At 43.1% G+C, this 24,812-nt stretch overlaps 1 protein-coding gene across 1 annotated transcript in view; it reads left to right on the top strand.

Moving 5' to 3' along the window:
• kif26ba (kinesin family member 26Ba) overlaps positions 1 to 24,812 on the top strand; it is a 77,636-nt gene that overhangs the window by 48,617 nt on the left and 4,207 nt on the right. Inside the window, exons 6-25 of the mRNA XM_034577121.1 lie at positions 3,299 to 3,514; positions 4,366 to 4,459; positions 7,884 to 8,029; positions 8,324 to 8,440; positions 9,755 to 9,941; positions 11,585 to 11,774; positions 14,447 to 14,618; positions 15,323 to 15,661; positions 15,754 to 15,918; positions 16,487 to 16,625; positions 16,788 to 17,046; positions 17,174 to 17,275; positions 17,428 to 17,555; positions 18,052 to 18,231; positions 18,391 to 18,707; positions 18,796 to 19,474; positions 19,563 to 20,485; positions 20,753 to 20,985; positions 21,137 to 21,286; positions 21,413 to 21,627. Coding sequence (XP_034433012.1) covers positions 3,299 to 3,514; positions 4,366 to 4,459; positions 7,884 to 8,029; positions 8,324 to 8,440; positions 9,755 to 9,941; positions 11,585 to 11,774; positions 14,447 to 14,618; positions 15,323 to 15,661; positions 15,754 to 15,918; positions 16,487 to 16,625; positions 16,788 to 17,046; positions 17,174 to 17,275; positions 17,428 to 17,555; positions 18,052 to 18,231; positions 18,391 to 18,707; positions 18,796 to 19,474; positions 19,563 to 20,485; positions 20,753 to 20,985; positions 21,137 to 21,286; positions 21,413 to 21,627 — 4,951 coding nt within the window. The remainder of the gene's footprint in view (positions 1 to 3,298; positions 3,515 to 4,365; positions 4,460 to 7,883; positions 8,030 to 8,323; positions 8,441 to 9,754; positions 9,942 to 11,584; positions 11,775 to 14,446; positions 14,619 to 15,322; positions 15,662 to 15,753; positions 15,919 to 16,486; positions 16,626 to 16,787; positions 17,047 to 17,173; positions 17,276 to 17,427; positions 17,556 to 18,051; positions 18,232 to 18,390; positions 18,708 to 18,795; positions 19,475 to 19,562; positions 20,486 to 20,752; positions 20,986 to 21,136; positions 21,287 to 21,412; positions 21,628 to 24,812) is intronic.

Raw genomic sequence — 24,812 nt, 5'->3', positions numbered from 1 at the left:
GTAATCCCATGGTGGTGTTTAACTGGAGGCGCATGTGTGGAATCACACTTCAGACGATGATTCATCTGTGCTAACAAGCACAAAAAGAAAAAAAGATCTCTCCTCCTCTCTCTCCTCCTCTCTTAGGAGCCACATAAACACAGTCTTTTCATCTAACCTGCTCCTCTGTGCCCTCGTGAAATAAATCTTTTGTTAAGGTAGCACATGGTTGGAAACTCATAAAAATAGATTTCACAGACTTTTTAGTATGACCCTGAATGCCCACTGCGGTCGAATTAACACACAATTAGTAATTTCATGTAGAGTAACTGAGATTTTCCTGCTGGGTCCTAATCTCTTAATAGATGTGACTTTTAGTCGTTCACATCCATCCCTCCATCTATGTATCCCTCCATCTTTTTTACCCTCTATACCACACTTATCCTTTATCTATCCCAGTATACAATGGGAAATGCAGGGTACATACAGATACCCTCATTTAAAGTTGGGCATGTGGTCCATAGTGTGTCATTTTGAGGACTGAGGACCACAACTTCTCTCCAAATGAGACCCAAAGTCTCACCAGGGCCAAAACTAATGATGCGTTAGTGGAATTTCTGTGAAGTCATAAGAATGTAAGGATGAGAAACTGCAAATCTTCTGCCTGTCAGTCTGTACGTTCTATACTGTCAGCTGCTTTGCTGTTTGTGAGACATTCAGCCCTTCACTTAAGTCGTGCCTTAAGCTCTCTATCCAAAAAACGTCTGTACATTTTGTGCTGTCAGTTTTCAAAGCTGGACCTAATTTACCATGAACTTCCACTGAAACAGATTTCACACTATGGCCATCATTCATGGTAGAGAGGCAACTATAGAAGCTGAGCTGGTTGCATTCTTGTCTTTACATTTTACATAACTAAATATGATTTCATGGCTTTGATCCTGCTTGTTTTTTGATTTACATTTACCTGATCACAGTGTTAGATTACCACTTATAGTTTGGCCTGGGGTGATGCTGGTTACAGCTGTGTTTCTGAAACTGTAAAAGTGACCTGACGTTATTGAGCTCAAGCAAGTAAAGACCGGCTGCTGGACTCAGACACAAAGAGCTGTTCACCTGTTTATTCAAAGTTCAGTGAAGCTTAACTCAACCACCACACTGGAGGAAGGTTGTCGTTGTCGCGAACATGTCCATTGTCATGAACACGCTGTCCCAGACTACGCTGCTAGTCACCTTTTTGTACAATGTTTATTGATATTGAATGTACCACGTGTCCAAATTGCACCAAATTTGACACTACACTTCCTTGGGTCCACGACAATACACATGCCAAGTGTGAAGAAGATAAGATAAACTGTTCTTAAGATATGTAAGCCACATATAGACAGACAGAGATTTGTGGAATTATTCAAAAGAAGATGCAATAATGAAATATGCTTGTTTGGCTAGCTACAACAATATGCAATAAGTACATTCCACATAGCTAACAATGATTTTCCAAAATGTAACAGCTTCACTATCAAATATTTTAGGTATCAAATACCTAAAATTCTTTGTTTCACTTTTTGCATTTTACTGCATCTGAAGAATTGGATCAATACTGGAATAAATAATATGAGACAGGCAGTAATTCGTACATATTTCAAGATAACAACACAGGAACATCACATGGCAACTGTGGCATTGAAGTTAGAGGGGAGATGTGCAAAAGTGTAAAAGGACGTTAAGGCTGACAGAGTGCAAGTCTTCAAAATAGAGCATAACTCTTAAAAGTAAATAGACTCAGATATTTTATTACTATCCCCATACACTTTAGAATCCACCCAGTGTCCCAGTGTAACTATCAAATATGTTTGATGATCAGGGCGGCTCAGATCGCTCCCCGAGACAGTTGCAGTAAAGACTGAATCATAAATCACTCACAGTACCGGACACTCTGTGCCAATCATTTACTTCACCTAAGCTATTCTCTGAATTGTCAGAGGGTAAAACCTGGTGTAAATCTTCTGGATAATGCTGAGGCACCTGACAGATGGACTGAATCAGGGATACGGGCAGTGAGAGATCAAATGGGCGAGAGTTTGGAAGATAAGCTAATGCAGCAGAGTAAGAGAGAGAGAGATAATAACTGCTGGCAAATACTTCAAACTTTAACACATCTTTAACTGACAGGAAAAAGAGTTGTTTATGTGTTAAAATGTTCTGTAGCGCACTCAGATGTGATGACGCAGCGTTTTGCTTCCTCCGATATCAAAGAAAACAACAGCAGCTGTCAAGCGGTAAATTGTGGCTGCTAACACTTTGTGACAGGAGTGGGAGGAAAGGAAGTGGAGGAGAAAGGGCTAAAACAGGATTCCTGCACTTCAGGCTTTTGATGTGTGGCAGAGAGCTGAAGGTAGAGAGAGAGGGTGGGTGAGGAGAGGGAGAAGAAGGGATTTAGGATAGAGGCAGAGAGAGATAACGAAAGAGTGACGGGTGTTAGTAGATGGGAGGAGGGAGGGAGAAGCACTTTGGGTGAATAAGGTGATGAGAGAGAAAGAGTGTGTATGTACTTGTGTAAGATGTATAAAGCTGAATGTTGGGGATCTTTGGGAGTCTTGTCACAGGTAATGTGCAGTTCAAATGCCTTCAAGCAACAATCCTGTAGAAATATCAAGTTTGAAGATGGGACTGTTCCCTCACAAAAAACAAATTTCATCCCAAAGTGAGGAAGAAATAGGTTACCAGCATGACCACAGCCATAAACTTGATGAAGAGCGTTTCCCACAGACATAATTCAAGCTATGGCGAAAGCTGGGTGCACACGCACAAAGGTCGCTCTCACACACAACAGATTCTGGCCGACGTCTACACAAACTCAAGAGTCAAAAACAAGTTCTCATGTGAGAGAGAGGACTGCATTGCATGACACGTATGTCCGGATATGTGCACAACTGCAGTTGAAAATATGAGGTCTGACTGTCTGCATGGACGGTAACAACTTTAGGGACATTGCACGCAACAGCTCAAGCAAGCATGCGGCTATTAGTGCTGCAAATATCGCTGCACACAGCGATATTTGCAGCAATGGAGCAAAACTTAAAGTTATAGATCTCCTGTGTTATGAGAAGTGTAAAAGCCACAGTCTTAGATAACTAATGAGAAATACTGCATATTGTTTGATGGACAAGTCATCGTAAAAAAGTCAGTCTTGCCCAGCTTGGCTAAAACTTTTAGCCGAAGAGCTGTTTGCATTTGTGAATGTACGTGTGTCCTGTGCCGGTTGACTACAGTCTTATGCCACTGATTTCTAAAGTAGTTTGTCTTTTCTTACCTTCAGGTGAAAGTGATGGTGCGGGTGTGCCCAGTGTCTCAGTTGGATGCAGCCGAGTCCAGCTCTTTCCTCAAAGTGGATCCCAGGAAGAAACAAATCGCCATAATGGACCCGGCAGCCAATCAGACGCCAAGCGCCGCTTCCCAGAAGAAAGCAGCAGCCAATCAGGTCCCGCCAAAGATGTTCACGTTTGATGCTGCGTTCCCTCCTGATGCATCACAGGTAAGAGATACGATCTAAAAGAAGACATTGGATGTGATTTTGATAGGAAGATTTCATGACATTATATAAACAACAGCAATGTATATAAAGAAAGTTACAGGCTTAAATTACATCCCTGTTTCTGCCAGCTTCAATATTTCTCATTTGGCTAAAAAAGCATCAACAAACTGTCCGTTGTTGGCACTTATATCTAAATGAAACCAGTATTGAAATGAATAGTTTAACATTTTGGGGAATATGCAATTTCTTGCAGACAGTTAGGTGAGAAGACTGATACCATGCTTATGTCTGCATGCTAAATATGAAAAGACTGCACCTAGTAGAAAGTCAACAAAAATAGATAATAATTATCAAGTATCTGATGTGACCACAAGGTTTGTCTACAAATATGCTGATCGTAATTTATTTTAGGACACTCAGTTTGGCTGTAGGAAAGACGATGGATACTTACTGTCTCTGCCTGTAGTTTGAGAGATAACCTGGCGTTTCGAGAGATATATTCTCTACTTCGCTACTTCACTGTATCTTCAAATAAGAGCAAATGTGTAATTCTGGGACTTTATATACGTTCCTATCTGTTGCACTTTACATAGGTCTTAAGTTTTATTCATTATGGTCTTAAAAAGTCTTAAATTGATGCCTGCCTAAACCCTGCGTGAGTCAAATGTAAAGACCTTAGAATAGAGTCAAGTTGAACTTAACAATCAGTATCTCACTGCTGCCGTAAGATTTTTAAATGATTGAGGCAAAACCACTGCACCAGTTCTCGAATGGATCATAGATGTTTTATTTACCCTCTTCCTACATATCTCTTCACTTCTCTCTCTTTCTCTCTATCTGCCTGTTGCTAGGCGGAGGTGTGTGCGGGAACGGTTGCCGAGGTGATTCAGTCGGTGGTGAATGGAGCAGATGGCTGTGTCTTCTGCTTTGGACACTCCAAGCTGGGTAACGCTCGCACACACACATGCACACGGGCTGGGAACATCAGAGCGCGTGCAGCTTGTGAATCATCTTCAGCGTGTCTGTCTGACCGCCAGTGTTGTCAGTCTTTCACTTGGCTGTCTCTCCGCTGGCCCTCATCTATCAGAGAGAGAAAGAGGAGGATTAGTGTCTGCTGAAGCTGAAAGCATTCTCACTCCGCTCTGTCTGTGTTTCTGTCTTCTTCTTGCTCTCTCACTAATCCCTCTGAAGCTGGGTTTTTAGAGAAGCTGTCTTAAAAAGGGTCAGGACCTCTCGCTGCTCACTGCAACACGTCTGAACCCATACACATGCAGTGACACAAAGACCCACCACACACACACATTGACACCAACATGTTCTTCAACCCCTGTTGTGTTCATCCCTGTACATTCAAACAGCATTATCCTACTCAGCGTGTGATCTCCATATATCCAGTTGGAGTTTCCAAGTCCCCTTGAACTGCTGGCAGAGATTTAAAATGCTGCAGTTCAACAGGGAGCTCTGTTTCTACTGGATCAAACAGTCATGACGGTTTATGTGTAAACCAACATGCAAACCACTGTACTTCAGGGAGATGGTCCTTGGCCAAATCTGGAAAGTAATCAAATTATAAATGTGTAATAGTTTTGGTCAATCTCATGAGGCTGTACTCAGTTAGAGCTGATAATTGTATTTTTAGGGGGTCATTTTTGGTGACTTTGCACCGCACTTTTCAAGCCACATTCATCCATTCACACACACATTCATACAGCACCTCTATACACTGCACCTTCTCTATCACACATTACTCACACACTGCAGCTGCTTAGTTCAGTGTCTTGCCCAAGGACATTTTTGCATTCAGAATAGAGGAGCTGGGGATCGAACCACTGACCTTCAGGTTAGTGGACGACCCACCCCACTTCCTGAGCCACAAGCACCCCTAATTTGTGATCAGTCAGATTTTAGACAGGTAGCATTTCAGAAACACACATTAAAGTATAGATCATAATTTCAATTTGCCCTCATGAACTGCAATGCCTGGCTGGGGACCTTTACTTTCATTCTCCACCCGTCTTTCTCCTTGTTTTCTATCCTCTCTCTGCTGTACACTCCATGCTCGGTACTACCTGAAAAAAGAAGACATTCAAAAAGCTATAAAAGTAAGCACGTCCATAATGTCGGTAATAATCTTAATCATTGTACAGGAACACCCTGAGTGCACCAAACTACAACAGACACAATAGGCAGAAGAAGACATAAATACCCATCCATTAGCTATACCGCTTATCCTTCGAGGGTCGAGGGGGAGCTGAAGCCAATCCCAGCTGACATTGGGTGAGAGGTTTTGTGCACCCTGGAGGTCACCAGTATAATGCAGGAACAACATACAGAGACGAAAACTATTCACTCCCCCTCCCACAAATTCTAATAAATGTAGATTTGTTTCCCCTCTCTCTGATACATATGCAAACATTAATAGTAAATATGTTCATATCACCATGTCCATGTGTTTTCACTGAGCTGTCAAATATTGACACTTTGAAAATGATTCATACTGTATAATATGACTGGAAACATCATGCCTCACACGCCCCCCCAAACAGACCGAGTCCAATTGTGTCGGATGATACAGTTGAGTCTTAGTGGTGCTAAAGCTTTTACATAATGGAGAAATCCATCATAGACAATTTGCTGTTTCAATCAATTTTACTGTCATATTAATGCTGTGTAGTGGTCCTGACCTTCCTGGTTTCAGTTTAATGGCTGAGATCATTCTGTGTGATATAGCTGCACCTTGAGCCATGGGTCTTAATAAGGCTGCATTATTACAGCATTAACTTTTTTTCTAATTAAAATTGGGAGAGTAACACATAAGCAATTATCTTTGGTTCTGTGGCCCTTGGCTGTAGACACAAATGTGGGACGAGACAGTACTCACACACACACACACACACACACACACACACACACTCAGACACACACACATGCACTCATTCACAAAGAGTAACAAGTTTTTCATTGAGTGGGAAAATTTAATAAAAGCCCAAATGATCCTGAAATAAATGGATGAACTTGAGGGACGTAATTGAATCCTCTGGCTTTAAATCGTGTCTGACGGTTTTTTATATCTATTATTGAATTACAGGCCTTGAACGGATCATCTTTTAGGAATGATGAGTGTCCTGTGTGTGTGTGTTTGTGTGCGTGTAGCCTCGTGTGAGCTCATGTCTTTGAACTCATGATACAATGCTGCTCACATTCTCACTCCGGTCACTTTCTCTCTGACAGTATCGGCAGTTCTGTTTGATGAGACCAATTACTGGGAATATACATCAACCACAGAGACACGGACACACACACACAGCTTTATTGCCTGATGCGGACACTGTGTTGCAATGTGGTGTTAGTCAGTGGTGTCTTGACAGCCCGTGGTAGCCAGAAGAGAAGGAAACACTGCAGAACTCGACATATACTCCCAGAGACGTGTAATTTAAGACCTTCTCACATAGAGATGAGCCCAAGAGGGAGAAAAAAACAGAGGGAGGAGGGTTGTTAAAATGCTCTGCAGTTGTGGTAGTGATACTTCATCGAGCCATTAGAACTGGGTGAGTCCATCTGACTTGTAAAACACAAAGAAACCCACTTGAAAACAGTTAAATCAAAGTAAATGACCCAGTGTTGCTTTAAACAAGTTCTTTTAATATCACCATTCGCCACATTAAGCATTTTTACAACATTTTATGTCTCTGTGTAGAACAATGTGGACCTCATGCTTTAGAGGATGTTTCAACATAATATAAACACTACTATAATGGTATAAACCTGTTCTGTCTAAACACAGCCCTCTTGCTTGATTGTGTTTAATAATTCACATCCTGTTTGTAGAATGTTTTTTGCGGCAAATCATGAAATGTACCTCTGTTCTCACAGTACGTCTCGGCGCTCCAGGGAACACTGAGGGAGAACAATGTAGAATTATAGTGCAGCTGACAACCTTCCCTCCGTCCCCATCTCAGAACAAATCACGCACATTTCTCCAGCCTGCATCACAGCAGTCTGGCTTTTGATGTCCTCTATTTCTGCATAAGTGTTTGAGTCGGTTGTGATTGTTACGTGTGACATATGGCTTTGTGTCGATGTGTGTTTGATCTCCAACTGCTGGCAATCAGAGCAGGTGTATGTGTGTGTGTGTGTGTGTGTGTGTGTGTGTGTGTGTGTGCGCGTGCGTGCACGTGCGTGTGCGCGTGCGTGTGTGTGTGTAGATCATCATCTTGGGACTCACAGGGACATATCTGGATGCTCCATGTGCATATACATGTTCAAACACATCACACACTGACCTAGTCATACAAAGTGCTTTGACTTCCTGCAAGTCTTTTTTTTTTTATATGCTCTTTTCTGATGAACTTTGTTTGGTCTCTTCCAGGTAAATCCTACACAATGATTGGTCGCGACGACTCTCTTCAGACTCTGGGTATAATCCCCTGTGCCATCTCCTGGCTCTTTAAACTCATCAATGAGAGAAAGGAGAAGACAGGAGCACGCTTCTCTGTTCGTGTCTCTGCAGTCGAGGTCAGTGCCTCCAATGAGACTTTGATTTGAAACGTTCCTGGCAGAGTTGAACTGGTGCTATTAATGATACAGACAATGAAGAGAGGAGAATACTGCCTGTCTCCTTTTGAAGACTATAGCGCTAACAGAGTAGTGTCATCATGAGATTAATTTCTATAAGTGTAGAATTTTAACTGTTGCCATCACATGTAATCATTGCTCTTTAATAAGCATTGCCTGTATGACTGGTCTAAGCACATTTAAACATAAATCAATTTAGGAGACTTTGTACATTTTGTGTCCATGTGTGTGTAGGTTTGGGGAAAAGAGGAGAACCTCAAGGACTTGCTGTCTGAAGTGGCCACAGGCAGTTTACAGGATGGACAGTCACCTGGAGTGTACCTGTGTGAGGACCCCATATGTGGCATGCAGGTACGTACACACACAAACACACACACACACACACACACACACACACACACACACACACACACACACACACACACACACACACACACACTTAAATATATTGCAGCTGACGGTTACCTTCGTTTATGTAATGTGGCTGAAACAAATTCAATTCTGAGTGTTTATATGAACAGCCTCAGGCTTTGTATTGTTATACTTTACCTTTGTCTTTTTTAGCTTCAGGCAGTTCTCTGTTGTCTTAGCTACTATACAGGCACGCACGCACGCACGCACGCACGCACGCACGCACACACACACACACACACACACACACACACACACACACACACACACACACTGGAGCAGCAGATTAAGTTTAAGAGATTCATGTGTTATTAGGGTTGTCTTATCCAAAACTGCATGAAGAATTTATTAAAATACCAGGTCGAAAAACTAAAGCTTATTCAGTCTGACTTGCTGAGTCAGGATCAAAGAAAAAACAGTTTCAAGTGCAAAATAAAAGGACGAGTAACCTGAACTCTTCCAAATAGTATCAGCATATTTCATTTGGAATTTACTGATGGCTTAATGATCCACATGTATGAGCATTTTTTTAGACAACAAAAGGCTCCTTACACGACCTTCTAATCACTATCATCATCATAATGTGTGTGTATGTGTGTGTGTGTGTGTGTGTGTGTGTGTGTGGGGGGGGGCTATTGTATATGCTTATAGGATTACAGGGTTTGATACAAGCACATCTGTGTAATCCTTAACTAATCTGACATAATCTCATCAGTAATGATAGCCTGCAGTACCACACACACACACACACACACACACACGTTTGTACAGCTGTCTTAGTGAGGACACTCATTGGCATAATGCATTCCCTAGCCCCTTACCCTAAACCTAACCATCCAAACTAAATGCCTAACCCTAACCCTAACCCTTAACCTAACCTGAACCTATTCTAACCCTAACCCTAAAACCAAGTCTTAACCCAGTCCATTAAAGGGTCCTCACTTTCCCAAAACTTCCTTAGTCCGTTGAGTGTAGGCTCAAACTGGTCCTCACAAAGATAGCTGTACAAGCGCACACACACACACACACACACACACACACACACACACACACACACACACACACATCGTCTCATCTTCTCTCTCCCTCTCTCCCTCTCTCTCTCTCTCTCTCTCTCTCTCTCTCTCTCTCTCTCTCTCTCTCTCTCTCTTTCTCCCTCCATCGCTATATACCTATACACAAATAATACAATATTATCATCGCTGGACATATCTTGAGACCCTTGAGTTAAGATGTCTTTCTTTTTCTTCCCAGCTCCAGAACCAGTCCGAACTGCGTGCTCCGACCCCAGAGAAGGCAGCCTGGTTTCTGGACGCCGCCATAGCAGCTCGTCACAGCAGGCAACACCCCAACACCACGGAGGAAGAGCACAGGAACTCACACATGCTGTTTACATTACACATATACCAGTATCGTATGGAAAAGACAGGAAAAGGAGGGAGTAAGTACTGTTTGTTTAAACACTGTCATTACCCTCATTACTGTTATTACTGATAACAACAACAATTAACTGTCCGGGCTACTGCAGTTCTACTGCTGCAGATACAACACTTAACACTGTTGTTATCATATCACACTTTAGCTGCTGTAATAATCACTAACATGCTGCTGCTATTAATACATTGCCTCAAAGCAGCAAAGAGTGGATGTAAACAATAATGAGTGACAGATCAATCCATTCACCTGTAGTCAATATGGATAAACAAGGAACATAAGCATCAGAATTCATGACAGAGTTGTAGACATATCCATCACACACTGTATGATCCTTATAGAGATTCTGTGTTTGGATTAATTCACAGTCACATCACACATTCACTCATGTCTGTACAAATAACCAAGTGATAATGTAGGAGTGGTGTGGGTTTCTTTGTGTGTTTGACAAAGACAGGCTGTGACAGATGTCTGATGAAAATATCATTGATAATAATTATTGTTAGTGCATACAGTGTGTGTGTGTGTGCGTGTGTGTGTGTTTGTGTGACTGTGAGAGAGAGTAGAGTAAGTATGGGAGAAAGAGAGGCAGGGATATCACATACAGGCAGTGTGGATGTATATAAAAGACATAAACAAACCAATGTGGGAACAGACACTGCTTTTACAATATGTCTGCAGCTATGGTCGCTGACACCTGTAATTACAGTTTGTCTTAATCTTTACTGATTAAGCTACTGACACAACTCCAGCTGTAACCTTAGTCAATGTTGTCACACGTATTTCGGATTAATTCAGCACATTATACAAATGACTATATTGAGGGGGCTGTGTTCAAAAGAACAATGTAAGAATGATGAACTTATTTACTGTTTATTGATGGCAGATTGTTGACTTGTAAAAGTATTTTATATACAGTATACTGTAACGTTAATGATTACTTGGTTATTGCCAAGGAGATTATGTTTTTCTTTTTCTTTTTTGTTTTGTGAGTTATTTAGCCAGAATTAGGCAAAATCTACTGGACGGATTACCACAAAACTTGGTGGAAGGATGTGGTATAGGTCAGCAAAGAACCCATACAATTTTGGAGCGCATCCAGATCAGAGGGCGAATGGAGGAATTATTTTGCACTTTCTGAAATGAGCGTTTTGGAACATGTTTGTTGGTTTCTTAGAGAATAATGAATGGGTCTTGATGAAACAAGTTAGGTATGTGTTAGACACTGATATTTACGAGCAATTTGGTGCAGATCAAATTTTTTATCTGGATCCAGTGAATTTAAATGTGGTTTCATATGGTGACTGTTGTGCTTCGGTGGAGGTACCCACTCTCTAAGTTCCCTACTGGTTTATAAAACAACTATTGTGAACTATTATGAAATAACTATTGCGAGGAAATGTTTACATCTGCTGCTGCAGCTGTGTTGTCAGTTTAATTTGATCATTCAGACTAAAGGTTGCATCAAGAGTCAGCCGATCTCTGAACACCTTTTAAAAGTTAAACTGGATTTTTACAGTAAATTAAACTTGCAGTTATCAATACAAAGATCATATGAACATGTGTCTTATTTTGAATGTTTGCTTGACTTGTTGTCCTCTATCTTTCCTTATCTATTCTCCTACGCCCCTTGTTTTTTAACTTTGCCAGTGTCCGGAGGTCGCAGTCGCCTCCACCTGCTGGACCTTGGCAGCTGTGACGTCAAAGTACTTGGAGGAGCGGGAGGTGGGAAGAGCAGGGAGAACTCCTCACCCAGCTCAGCCCCACTGTGCCTTTCTTTATCCGCCCTCGGCAATGTCATCCTGGCCCTGGTCAACGGCAGCAAACACATCCCATACAAGTAAGCTGGTGTGTGCAGGTGTGCATGTGAGAGGAGAGGAGAGGAGAGGAGGAAAGCAGGAGAAGAGGAAAGGAAAAGGGATGACAGATAAGCTGCTTCAGGTTTTGGGGACTTAATGTTATAAACAACAACAGCTGCTGTTCCATATTCATCACATTCATTTTGCTGGTTAAGTGACTGGCAACGAGAGCAAAGGAGAGAAAAGAGGGGAGAGATGTAGATATACAGACAGAGTCAGAGACAAAGTAAACAGTAAAGCGGGTAGAAAATTAAAATATACGCAGTAGAAAGATACCATAATTGATGTGGTAACATTTATTATGCTCAAGCAGTGTGTCCCCATTCTCCTTTCTCCTCATTTAATCCCTCTTTTCTTTCCTCCTTCCTCCTTGCTCTGCCTCTCTCCTTAAGGCTGTGTAGAGCTCTGCTCCTTGCTGGGTTAATTTAATCACCAGCTTTTGCATTTACATTGCAAAACAAGCTGCAACCAACACTGAAGCTGTGGGCAAAGCTATGCTGAGTCTGCTTTGGCATTCAAGACTGGTGTCAGAGTGTGAGGGGATATGGACATGTTTTATAAACGGATGTCATATATTGGATGATTCAGTAGATACAAGAATATGGTGGTTCGCACTGTCGCCTCACAGCAGAAAGGCTCCCAGTCTGAATCCTAGTGCCTGGGGTCTCTCTGTGTGTCTGAACTAATGTCAGCTGGGATTGGCTCAAGCCACCCCCATGAAGAATATGTTATTATTACATTCAGTACTCATGGGTCGCACCACACCCAACTTTATAATTCATTCTGTCCACCAACAGACATAATGATATATGAAAACCATTATACAAAAATTGGTGCTTTTCTATCTTGTAGATGTACTGAAATAAATGCACAAATTTAGTCAGAAGGATTCATCCCTGAGGTATGATGGATATTTTTGCTCAATTTAATTGTAATCCATCCCATAGTTGTTGAGAAATTTCCCGAAAACCAACTACGTCAACCAAAATCATTAGAATTGGTTCTCTGTCTATTAGCACAGATTTCTATGGTGATCCAGTTAGTAGATTTAAGATATTTCAGTGGAGAGACTTTGTCATCCCTAGAAAGCAAAGCAACATTATAGATATTTCAGTGACCTAACATCATTGGGAGCAATGACAAAACTAAAAATGTCTTCCAAGAACTCTTCTCCATTCATTTCATCACAGTTACATGCTGAGCTTGTCTTCCAGCGCTTCAGTACTTTGGGATTAGGGTCTCATCCTGTTCTCATAATCCTAGCCTGACTGTTGCTGGGTAACGGGTGACTTTATGCCAGCTGATCCCTAAAAGTTTGGACACGTCTTGTGTTTGTACATTGCCGCAGAGGCCGACAGTTGTCTGTCACCACAAACTCAACATTATGGCTCCTGCAAGAATCCAAGTATCTCAGTGTGATCCCAAACTACCCACAATCTTGCAAGACCCATGTTTCAGCGACACTAAAGGCTCTTCACACATTCAACCTTTCTCATCAGGGACTCACTATGCTCCTTTTCCAAAATCAGACCATTTCTCTCTTTCTCCCTTCAGTCATTAAGCTCCATACAGTTTTTGATCGACGTCTCCTCAAGGACACATTCAAAGTTTCTATCCTCCAAAATCACAGTCAGAGAAATGTCTAGATTGTCGTAGTTTATTTGTTCAGCCATCAATAGTACAAGCCTAGTTTGAAAAGAGAGCATCTTGTTACATTCAGCAGTCCTCCCTGATAGAACTCTAGTAATAACTCTACCACAGGCAGAAGTGTGAGATCTAATCCAACAGCAGGGTATCAGCACTTGAATTAACATGCAAATGACTCCTGCATGAGTCATGAATTTACCTACATTAATCTCAGGGGGAAATACAGAGAGATAGAGATGGATCGAGAGAGAGAGAGAGAGAGAGAGAGAGAGAGAGAGAGAGAGAGAGAGAGAGAGAGAGAGAGTTTGTTGAAGCCTGAGGCGGCAAACTGAGAAAAGGCGACGAGGGAAGAGAGGAGGGGAGCATCGATGAGAAAGAGGAGGTCAAGAAAGGAGTATGTTTGTGTGTGTGTGTGTGTGTGTGTGTCTGTGAATGTATGTATACGTGTGAGGAGACATGCCTGCAGGCTGTGTTTCTTGAAAAAGGGGGACAGCAGCATGAGGTATTGAGCCACAGAGGAGCTGTACTCACTGTCAGCCTGAAGGCCTCAGGCATGCGCACACACACACACAAACACACAAGGTTATGAATGATTGCAGTAGCCCACCCAGGAAAGTCTTTTCTTAAACACACAGCCTAGTTTTTCTGCCGTAAAATCTCTTTGGGAGATAGATCATCTCCCAATATTAGACTGTAATATTCAGAGTGCCTCTTCTAAGACTTCTTGAGCTTTAGACTGAAATAGCATCCTTTCATATCGTCTCGCAGCTTTAATCAATAAAAAATCAATAGTTAACATCAACTTTGCCTTTTGGATCTTTTAGCTTCCCTTATATAAATATGTCAGCTTGTGACATAGACTCCAACCACAGTAAACAAGCTTTTAATAATCCTCTCTCAACTGTGGGTGTCGGAAAAACAATTGGTTTTGTCACATGTCCTAAAAACTGTGTGCATTTTCCAACCTATCTTCAGTGCTCATGTCTCAATGTATGTGCGTTTCCAGGGACAGCAAGCTGACCATGTTGCTAAGAGAGTCGCTAGGCAACATGAACTGCCGGACCACCATGATTGCTCACATCTCTGCCTCACCCAGAGATTTCTCAGAAACCCTCTCCACCATTCAGATTGCTTCCCGTGTCCTCCGCATGAAAAAGAAGAAAACTAAAGTCACCGTGGTGAGTTTTGATCGAACCTTGATGCTTCGTTAAAATTGGGAGATCATTCATTTTAATTGTTAAAACTAAAACCTTCAGTACATTAAATGCATGAGACAGTCACAGGTAACATAACTTTGACAAATGGACACTTGACTGCCTTTTAATCAGTGTCCATGTCATGCTTATAATGAAACATGCACATCCTGCACATAATCTTATCGTTACATTGCATAATCTATTATGTCTGAGGTTCATGTGAAAATCTTGTTTTAACGTGACCAACAACAAGTTAAAAATACTTTGTTTGTGCTGAATTTATTTCGACACCACACATTTTGTCACCTCCTCTCCCTTTTCCATCAAAACCACATGTGCCCAGAGTGTGCATACTCACTTATTTCAAAACTGTTCAGCAGGCGTAAAAGGGGTCGAGTGGGAATAAAGCTCCAGCCAGAGAAACCTTAAGACATGAGGAATCTTAATGTGCCAGTATGTGACAGAAATAGGAATAATTACATTAAATTTAACAGATTTTCATTAAATTAAAGGTCTTAAATCTGGTGGGTCACTGTGGTATGTTGCATGTTGGACGTCATCCTGTTTTCTCTCTTCTCTGTCTTTTCCATCTCTCTCCAGAGTGAACTGTCAATTAAAGGCTCTGCAAATCAAAAAAATAGAGAATATTCTATCTCTCACTTCCCCTGTCTTCACTCTCTCCGCAGCAGTACACCTCCAGCTCCTCTGGAGGAGAGAGCTCCTGCGAAGAGGGCCGCATGCGGCGTCCCACCCATCTGCGTCCTTTCCATCACCGTGGAGACACCGACTCTGACCTTCCACTGCTGCGACTATCCAGCGATCCTGATGAGTATTCGAGCAGCGAACAGTCCTGTGACACAGTCATCTATGTGGGCCCAAATGGAGCGGCGGTGTCGGACAGAGAGCTGACGGACAACGAGGGACCGCCAGAGTTTGTCCCAATTATTCCCGCTCTGCTACGAGGAAAAGCGTCAGAGCAGCTTCAAACACAAAGTCAAAGTCAGACAGCTGGAGTCCAGAACAAGGTAAATTACAGCACCAACTACAGTTCAGACGATTCAGAAGTTTGTTCTGAAGAAAGATTAGACTTACCTCTGAGTGATTTCTGCTCCGACAGGTGCAGTGTCAGCAGGAGGAGCAGCCCAGTGGCCCCTCTCAGGCCTCTCAGTCACTGCTTGGGCAGCCGTTGGCCCCCGTCCCAGAAGAAGGAGCGGAGTGCCTGAAGTGCAACACCTTTGCCGAGCTGCAGGAGCGACTGGAGTGCATTGATGGGAGCGAGGAGGTAATTTTCTGTCCTATTATTCAAGGAAAAACCACAGCTATATACAGAGATGACAACATAGACTGGGATGCAAATCAGAGAAATCACAGTAATAACAACAATAACATTGTATATTGAAGGTTTGACACATTGTTAAAGAAAAAGGACCTTATTCAAATGGACAAATGATTGCTGTTTACAGCTTGTGTTCACTGTGGGAATTTTCTTTCAATTCAAAGAAGCATATTTCATTTGTCTACAAATAATGCATTTTAAAAAACCCTATTTCTAACTTTGTACATGTCACATATTGTTAATGACTTATGATGATTTATCTATCACCAGTGACGTTCTCTTGGATAACCGTGTGCTTTTATTTTGAAGTTAAAGTGACATACGTGGAAAATATTTTCTTCTTTGCACAACACATGTAAATGGAGAAAACATGTTTCATCAGTTTGACAACACAAGTGCAGCGAATATATAAAACACGCTGCAAATACTCACCGTACAAATCAAACAGTGGTAAATGTCATGTGAACAACAAGGTTTGGCTGTTTTTCATCCATCACTCTAACCCTTCGTTCAGGTGGCAAAGTTCCCCTTTGAAGAGGTTCCAGCAAACAAACAAGGTGCCAAACAAGAGCCATGTGTATCTTCATCTGTTCCAGCCACAGCTCCTGCTGCTCCTGGCTCTGCTGCCGTGTTGGATACAGAGGACACAACAGGTAAACACTTTTTATTTCATACATATGCTGTATATCAATATTGTATCCCTGTGTCATGTACTTATAAACTCTAATAACCTGGACCAAAAACTGTCTATGAAGGCTTCCAAATGTGTATTTGTTATTCAACATCTAACCACTGTTAATGTTCATCATCTCCAGGCTCTGCATGTGCCGTAGAAGATGCCGTGCAGTTCTCCTTCACCTCAGCAGCACCGGTCTGCAGGAGGAGAACCAATGACCAGCAGCTGCAGGAGATCAAGGAGGTGGTGGAGGAGGCAGAACTGGCCCAGACAATGATCCACAGCCTTGCTCAGACTTCTGGTTCCTCCATAGTCACTAGTACCAGGAGTGTCACTGGAAGCAGCTGCATCACCTCCAACCCCCTGCACAGGGTCAAGGGCTCCCAACTTCATGAGAGGTGAGGATAGACCCAGTGCTGTGGAGCCTCAAGAGTGTTAATTTAGACTTTTTCTAGCTGTTGCTGTTTGGAATGTATTTGATCTCAGCTGACATGATGTCTTCCTTGGTGTCTGTCTCTTTTACAGCCATGAGATTCTGAATGTGGGTGGTAACGCGGAGGGAAAGGCACGTGCTCTAGGATCACCACGCCTCGGCATCGCCAGCCTGACCAAAACCTCAGACTATAGGTGGCCGACGCATTTGGAAAACCTTGAAATAATAACACAAGAATTCTTCCTGATATTTCTTTTATAGCTTAATCAAACCATAAGCAGAGTTGCGTGTAGACTATTAAACAAAGACTGGCTCCATGTTGTTTGATTCTATTTTCTTCCCTCAGGCCTCCGTCCTCTCCATCACAGCGGTGCAAAGTGTACACTCAGAAGGGCGTGTTGCCGGCAACGCCCCCCCTGTCCTCGTACACTCTGGCTCAAGATGGCCAGGCCACAGAGGCTCTGATGTCCGACAGTATGTATCTTCATTTTATTTTATTTACTTCTATTTGTCAATTTTCAGGTGTCTTTCCTTTTTGTGAACTAATTTTGTTTCATTTAAGTTTAAGTTACGTTTCCCCCACTTAAAATTTAAAACTGTATACTCTCCTTTGAAAATTAGCTTCAAGGGTTGAAATAGTGCTCTAAGTACCAGATCATTTCAGTCATTAGTCCAGTCTATACTGGAAATGATAAGTTACTGTAAACTGAATACAAAAGTAACTTATCATATACATTATTATTTTATTGTTGTTTCATATTAACATCTTAACAATGATGGCAGAGTCTATGGCATATTACATAGTTTAACTCCATAATAACGAGGGGGGGGGGGGGGTTGAACCTGGTATCATTATCTGATGCCAATTTGGTAATTTCCTAAATTTACCAGTGCACCAGCAGGTGCACATATTCTTCACTTGGAAAAGAAAATGGATTACGATGCCAAATGTGTGTTTGTGATTCTGCAGACAGTTTGGCCGCAGACAGTGGCCGTTCCTCCACAGAGTCCATTCTGTACAGAACGTCTCCGGTGGGCATGAGCCCACAAGTCCGAGAGCCAACACCGTCTCTGTCTGCCAGCCTGGGCTCAGCTGAGACACTCTGTGACGATGATGTACCACCTATACCCATGGACACGCACAAGGATGGTGAGCTGCAGTAAAACAGCTATTTTTAACACAAGGATAAGTAAATCATGAGTCACATTCAAGCCCTTAAAGTTATGATGAAAAAGACGTTCAACACATGTAAGCACCAAGAAAAGCTGCGAAATTGAGAAATCTCTTTTCTCTCTCCTCCATCTGTAGCCTCAGAGCCAGCTCTATGTGTGGGAACAGTTGCACCTCTCTCACTTGGGGAGGATGAACTGGTGTACACTGTGGTTTCTGGAGGGCAGGAGGACCCTGACATTGCAGCTCTCGTGGAAACAGGGGGCCTGACCTGTCATCCAACCAGCATCATCAGCTTCAACAGTGAATGTGGCTCTGTCACTGCCCTAACCTCAGGCTCTCAACCCTTCAACCTCATCAGTGGTGCTGCTGAGAATGGAGCTGTGCAGAAATATCCCCTACCTACAAGTCTGGCAGTAACCTCAGGGGTTACAGGGGTTGTTGCCATGGCAGAGGTAAGTGTGACTGACTTTGACTTGAATTTACAGTAACTCATTTGGCGTTTGGGTCTTAAATCCTTCATTGTTTTCTTTTGAATTTCAGGTGGCAATGGCCAAGTTGCGGATAGAAGGTGAAGCCTTAGCCACAGTGATGTCTAACTGTGGTTCACCCATGTCCTCCTGGGTGAGCGATCTGAGCATTGGCAGTGATGCCGATCAGTCTCTCCACAGCTTCAGCCAGTCTCAGAGCCAGCAAGGGGAGGCCTTAGCCGATTCTGATCCCAGCCAGAGCTCTGGAGTCGAGGGGCTCGGTGATTATGAAAGCTGTGGCAGCCCAAGGAGAGGGAGTCTGGAAGGAGAGGTGGTACAGCAAGAGAACGGCAGCGATAAAGGAACCAAAGACAGGCTGAGGAAACTGCCGCCCTCCATGGCTAAAACTAACATTCAGATTCTGGTAGGACCCAGTAGCCTCTCACCTTTCAAGACCACAATGAGCATTCACCAATATGTGGCTGTCAAACCCATGATGATCCAAGAACCAACCCGGCTCTCCTCACCTACCAAGACGGGCTTAATGAAAGATACAAGCAAATTCAATGCACCACTTTTAGCTTCGATTTCCAGTGAGATGAGCTTTGACGACCCCTGGTTGAAGCGCGGCATGGAGGAGGGGAGGTCCGGGGAGTCTATGTGTGAAGTGAAGCCACAGAAAAGTGAAGCAGATCATGTAAAGTGTCAGGGTGGAGCTGGGGCCGGAGACCACCAGGGCTTCTGCAAGGATGGTGAGAATCAGTAGTGATGCATTTGAAGTAAAAGATTTGTGGGAATTTCTGATATTAAATCTATGTTTTCTCCTTGTTCCATAACCAGGTGTGGATCATTGCAGCTCTAGCTCAGGTGGTGAGGTTGTGTCATCTCCAGATTCCTTTAATAAGAGAGTGGTGGATGGTTGTGAGATGGTCGCTGTTGTCGCCCATGGAGAGGGCCTCACTATGTACAGCCCAGATATCCACCGTACTTCCAGTCTTCCCCGCGGCTGGCACCGTCTTAACCGACACGATGGCTTAGACAATGGAATCGAGTACCGCAACCTTGGCGTCACAACTTCAACTCCCTGTAGTCCCCGCTCTACACTCGACCGCCGGGGATCAACTGGGAAACAGGGCTTTTTCTCCCACAGGAAGGGTGGGATCCCACCGCTTCCACCGATAAGGAAGTCCAGCCTTGACCAGCGCAGCAGGGCGGCCAGCCCTCTCCACCAACCCAGTCATGGAGTCTCGCTGATTGGGAGCTCAGTAGATGATGTGGGGGTTTCTGCCGCCAGACAACGAGGCTCCAGCATAGACAGCAGTAGACTTTTCAGCGCCAAGTTGGAACAGCTTGCGAACAGAACCAACTCACTGGGTCGGGCACACACCTCCCACACTGGTTCCCACCATTATGACTGCTTTTCCCTGGAGAGGGGTGAGAGCCTGAGAGGAGGAGGAGGAGTTAGGGGGGACAGCACCATGCCTCGTACAGGGCGCAGTCTCACCCGGGCTGGATCGGTTTCTTCTCCCACTGCAAACACGACCAACCCCGGTTTCAGTGGCATTCCTGGTCCAAGCAGCGCTCCACAGTCACCAGCCAAAACCAGCGGCCAGTCAAAACTATCAGCTGTCAATAAACTGCTGATGACCAGTAGTCCCAAAGCCAGGAGTCTGTCTGCCTCCAGCACCAAGACTCTGAGCTTCTCTACCAAGTCTTTAAGCCAAACCACCAGCCGCAGCTCCAGCCTTCCTCCTATTGGAAAAGTAAGAATTCTTCTTAACAGTAAATTAACACGTTTACCCATTTAACATTGTTAAACTACACGACTATGGTAATTAGCCAAACTATATGAACAATGTGATTGTGAGTTTTAGCACCAACTCTGGGACCTTCTTCTGTTGGCACTTGAAATTTGACACAGGAAGAAACACAGAACACATTCATCAACAACTCACTCCGCATAATTCAATAGTTCACCATGACCACGGTTTCTTCTGCTGTCCAACTGAGTCCTTTACCTGTTTCCTCAGCCTCAGAGCTCAGTGCAGGCTCCTCTGCAGCAGCAGGGACCCTCCCCTGGATCCTGGTCTACCCAGTCTCTAAGCCGCAGTCGAGGGGGAAGCCTGGCAGCCAAGCTCCCACTGCGGGCCGTCAACGGTCGTATCTCAGAGCTCCTCCAAGGAAGTGCAGGCTCCCGTTCCAGGAATCATGCACAGGGAGGAGGCACTGAACCTGGGGAGGAAAGAGGAGTTGGAGGAGCAAGGTGAGTCAGGCTGACTTTATGTTTCAGGTCTTGTAAAATAATTGTATTGATTTATATGATGTGCAAGTGACAATTTCTAGCTTTTAGACACAAATCCAGTGTGTTTAAATCCAGTTTCTAGTAATTCCTGACTTGCTTTTATTTTACTCAGTGGAGGGGGAGCTGGGGCAGGAGGTGGTGGAGGTGGTGGTCTGGGTGAGGAGAAAGCAGCAGTGGTCCAAACGCTGCCTTCTCCCTACAGCAAGATCACTGCCCCTAGAAAACCTCAGCGATGCAGCAGCGGCCATGCCAGCGACAACAGGTAGGACCTCAAGTTGATTGAGGAATTTAACATCTTTAATTTTTCAAACAATACTTCTGGTCCCGCCTAAAAATAGATTTTATTTTGGAACATACCACTGAATGTGATCTAATTTTTGACTAACAGCAGTGTGCTCAGCGGTGAGCTCCCCCCGGCCATGGGGAAGACGGCCCTGTTTTACCACAGTGGAGGCAGCAGTGGCTACGAGAGCATGCTGAGAGACAGCAGCGAGAACACAGGAAGTACCTCCTCTGCTCAGGACTCCCTCAGCGAACACAGCACAGTCACCACCTCCTCCAGACGGAGCTCCAAGAGCAACAAGAAGAGCAGGAGCAACACAGGTCTCAATAAACATTCAAACTTGTTATCTCAATATTGCTTTATTAACGTTTATACTTAACTGGATTGGGTGTCGCAGAGGTTATGTTTTCACCCCTCTCTGTTTGTTTGTTGGTTGGTGTCATTAGTTGTAAACAAGATTATGCAAAAACTACTGAACAGAATACTTCAGACGTTGGTGGAAGGATGTTGTATGGGTCAGGAAAGACCCCATTCAATTTCAGTGTGGATCCAGATCAGGAGAAGGATCCAGCATTTCTTTTCACGTTATTTCGTTTTATTGACATTCACATCCAAGAGAATAATTCATGGATCTTAATAAAAACAATAAGCGTGTTTAGGGGACTGATCTCAATGAGTGTGTGTATTTTGGTGCAGATCCAAATGAAAGTCCAAATGTAGTGAATTTAATTGTGGTTTCACAAGAGGACTGTTGGGCCTTGCCGAAGTTATGTGTTCTACCGAGTGCCATTTTAGTTATTGTTTGCAGTAAACCCTGTTTCATTGGCCTTAATTAGGGGAGCTACAGAAGCATATCTCAACTGAGCTACAAATATCCTGCTGCAACAAGAACATAAAGTCAACAGAAAGCAGCATTTGAAATCAATTCTGTGTAAAATTAACTTATGTGAATGAATAATGAGTGAACTGGTGAATGAATGGACCAAATTTCATTTAATTTTATCCACTCCCTTTCACCCACCACACTCAGCACTTGACCAAGACAAGCTCAGCCATGACTATAATCAGAAGACTCCCAAAGCTTTGAGAAAGAAATGAAAACCACAGAGGAGCACCGATAGAAAGAGAAGGAGAGATAGAGGCTGCTACAGAGAGAAAACGTAATGGGCAGGGAAGAGAGAATGAGAAAGAAAGCTGCGGTTGCAGAAGGAGCCAGGTAACAAAGGTGACCCTGACCACCCATCTGTGAAATGGTGAAGGAATCTGCTGGTGTGGGCTGTAATGAATATATATTCATCAGAACACCACACAGAGAGCCTGCTAATGTGGTCTGCAATTTACACTCTGCTGGTTAACAACGACGATTGATCTGTGCGTACAAGCGTATTGGACAGAGGCAGCTCTTTCTGGTGTGTCTGTGAGAACTGATTTAAATTGGAATGTACCTTTCCCTCTGTGCGTGTAGGATGTGACTTCACCTCCTGCCACGCAGCGTCAAGTCGGGATTTACACTCATTTTCCTTTGCCCACAACTGATCCTGTAGCTCAGAGAGAGAGCTTGTGCTGTCAATCTTTCACAGAAAGAAAGAAATGAGAAAGAAAGGACTGCCTATGTTTTTTATACATGGAGGTTGAGACCAGTAATGGAGGCTGGGTCCAAGATAGATACAAAGAACAGAGAGAATTCTCTTCAAGGTCCCAAACAGAGCTGGTGAATCTGCCTTTTGCTATCGTGCACCACATGCATGCAACTAAAAATCATTACCCTGTTTAAAAATCTTTAAAAATCAGCTTTCATAAAAAGATGTCATTGCTTTTAACGTGTGCCTTTTGTTCCACAAAATTCATTGTAGCCACTGATTCCTGTGTGTGGTCCAGGTATTAGTTTTGTTGTGGGGACCTAAATCTGTTTACCCAATCAGATAGTGGGGATTTGTCTTCCTAATGGGGACAAATACCAAGTCCCCATAACGTAAATTATTAAATCTTGGGGACATGTTTTAAGGTTAGGGTTTATGTTTAGGTTAGGGTTAGAGTCTCTATAGGAAATCAATTGACAGTATGTAAATTTAATGAAGTCAAGGAGACACGACTGTGCGTGTGTATGTGTGTGTGTGTATACACACACACATAGTATTGTCCCTAGTTAAATAAATGATCAATAGAATAAATTAAATACAACAATTCAGTTTCAAATTCAGACAGAAAGAATATGAATAGTAAGAGGAAGAGAACAAAAATGTGTCCCAGCAACGTGTGCAAATGTCTCTCCAATTTTCCTCCACGTCTCGACCTGTCCTCGTCATCTATTGCTCTGACATTTCCTGCCTCGTTCGTCCAGCTCGCACCTTCTCCTCCCTGCAGACCCTCGTTCTTTCTCTGTCCCCTTCTACGACACGTCCTACTATGTAATGAAATACAAATGTCTCTGCTTGACCTTCCTGTGCCACACTGAGACCTGCAGCCTTATTAAAATCACCACTCTCTCCCTCCTCTCTGTCTCTCACACACCTCGTCCTGCTGTGAATCTGATAACGCCCATTCCTGACGACATGGTTGTCAATTTCTATGTAAAGTGAGTGTGTGCCTGTATGAATGTGTGTGTGTTCATTCAAGCGTAGTGGGCAGATCAGGGACAGACCCGCTGCTCTTATCTATAACTTTAATGAACAGGGAATAAACTTTTTTATCTTGCTTCATATGCCATTATCTGTTTCTTTTTCTCTTTATGTCTTTTCAATCACTCAGTACTTTTCTTCTGTTCCTTCTATTCTGCGTTTCTCCACTGATGATTCATCCCTTTCTTTCCTGTTTCACCTCTCTCCTCAGCTTAGTAGCATTCTGCTTTTATATCCTCCATGCTCTGTCTTCCTCTTTACCACTGCTGATACACAGCAAATTGAAAAGTGTAAACAAGCAGGAGTTCTGCGTCGAGTACAAGGACACTTACATTGTACTGTATTGACTGTATGGCGGTGGATTGATATGTTAACACGTGCGAAGGTGGAAACAAGCTTTTTCTTGTATTAACATTCTCATCCTGAAAAGTCCAATATAAGTAAATGGTGAGAGAAGGCAGCAAGCTAATTTCGTTTTTACTCGGTTAAATTAAAGATATGGTTTAACATCTTTTGGAAATTCACTATTTCACTTTCTTGCAGAGTTAGATGAGAAGATCAATACCACTCTCAAGTCCGTTCATTCAATATAAGATTGCCTTTAGCTTAACGTAGAATAAAGCCTGGAAACACAGGGAAGTTGCCCGGCTCTGTAACAAAATTTTAATAATAATAATAATTACGTGGGGCACGTCTGTTGTTGCTACCTTTTTTTGGAGAGACTTCGTCCCTCTATAGTGAATGAGTCAGTTACAGGATACAGTGTTACTTTGTATTTAACAAAGATAATTCACTGACAAACTGCACAACTCACAACAACGAAGTAAACCTTATTATCTACAGTCCAACCTACCTACAGTAAACAGCATCAAATGTGTTTCAGAGTC

The sequence above is a fragment of the Hippoglossus hippoglossus genome, chromosome 3, assembly GCF_009819705.1.
Source record: "Hippoglossus hippoglossus isolate fHipHip1 chromosome 3, fHipHip1.pri, whole genome shotgun sequence".
In the NCBI taxonomy this organism is placed as follows: Eukaryota; Metazoa; Chordata; class Actinopteri; order Pleuronectiformes; family Pleuronectidae; genus Hippoglossus; species Hippoglossus hippoglossus.
The sequence above is the reverse complement of the archived record's forward strand: the minus strand, read 5'-3'. Positions and strand labels throughout refer to the sequence as shown.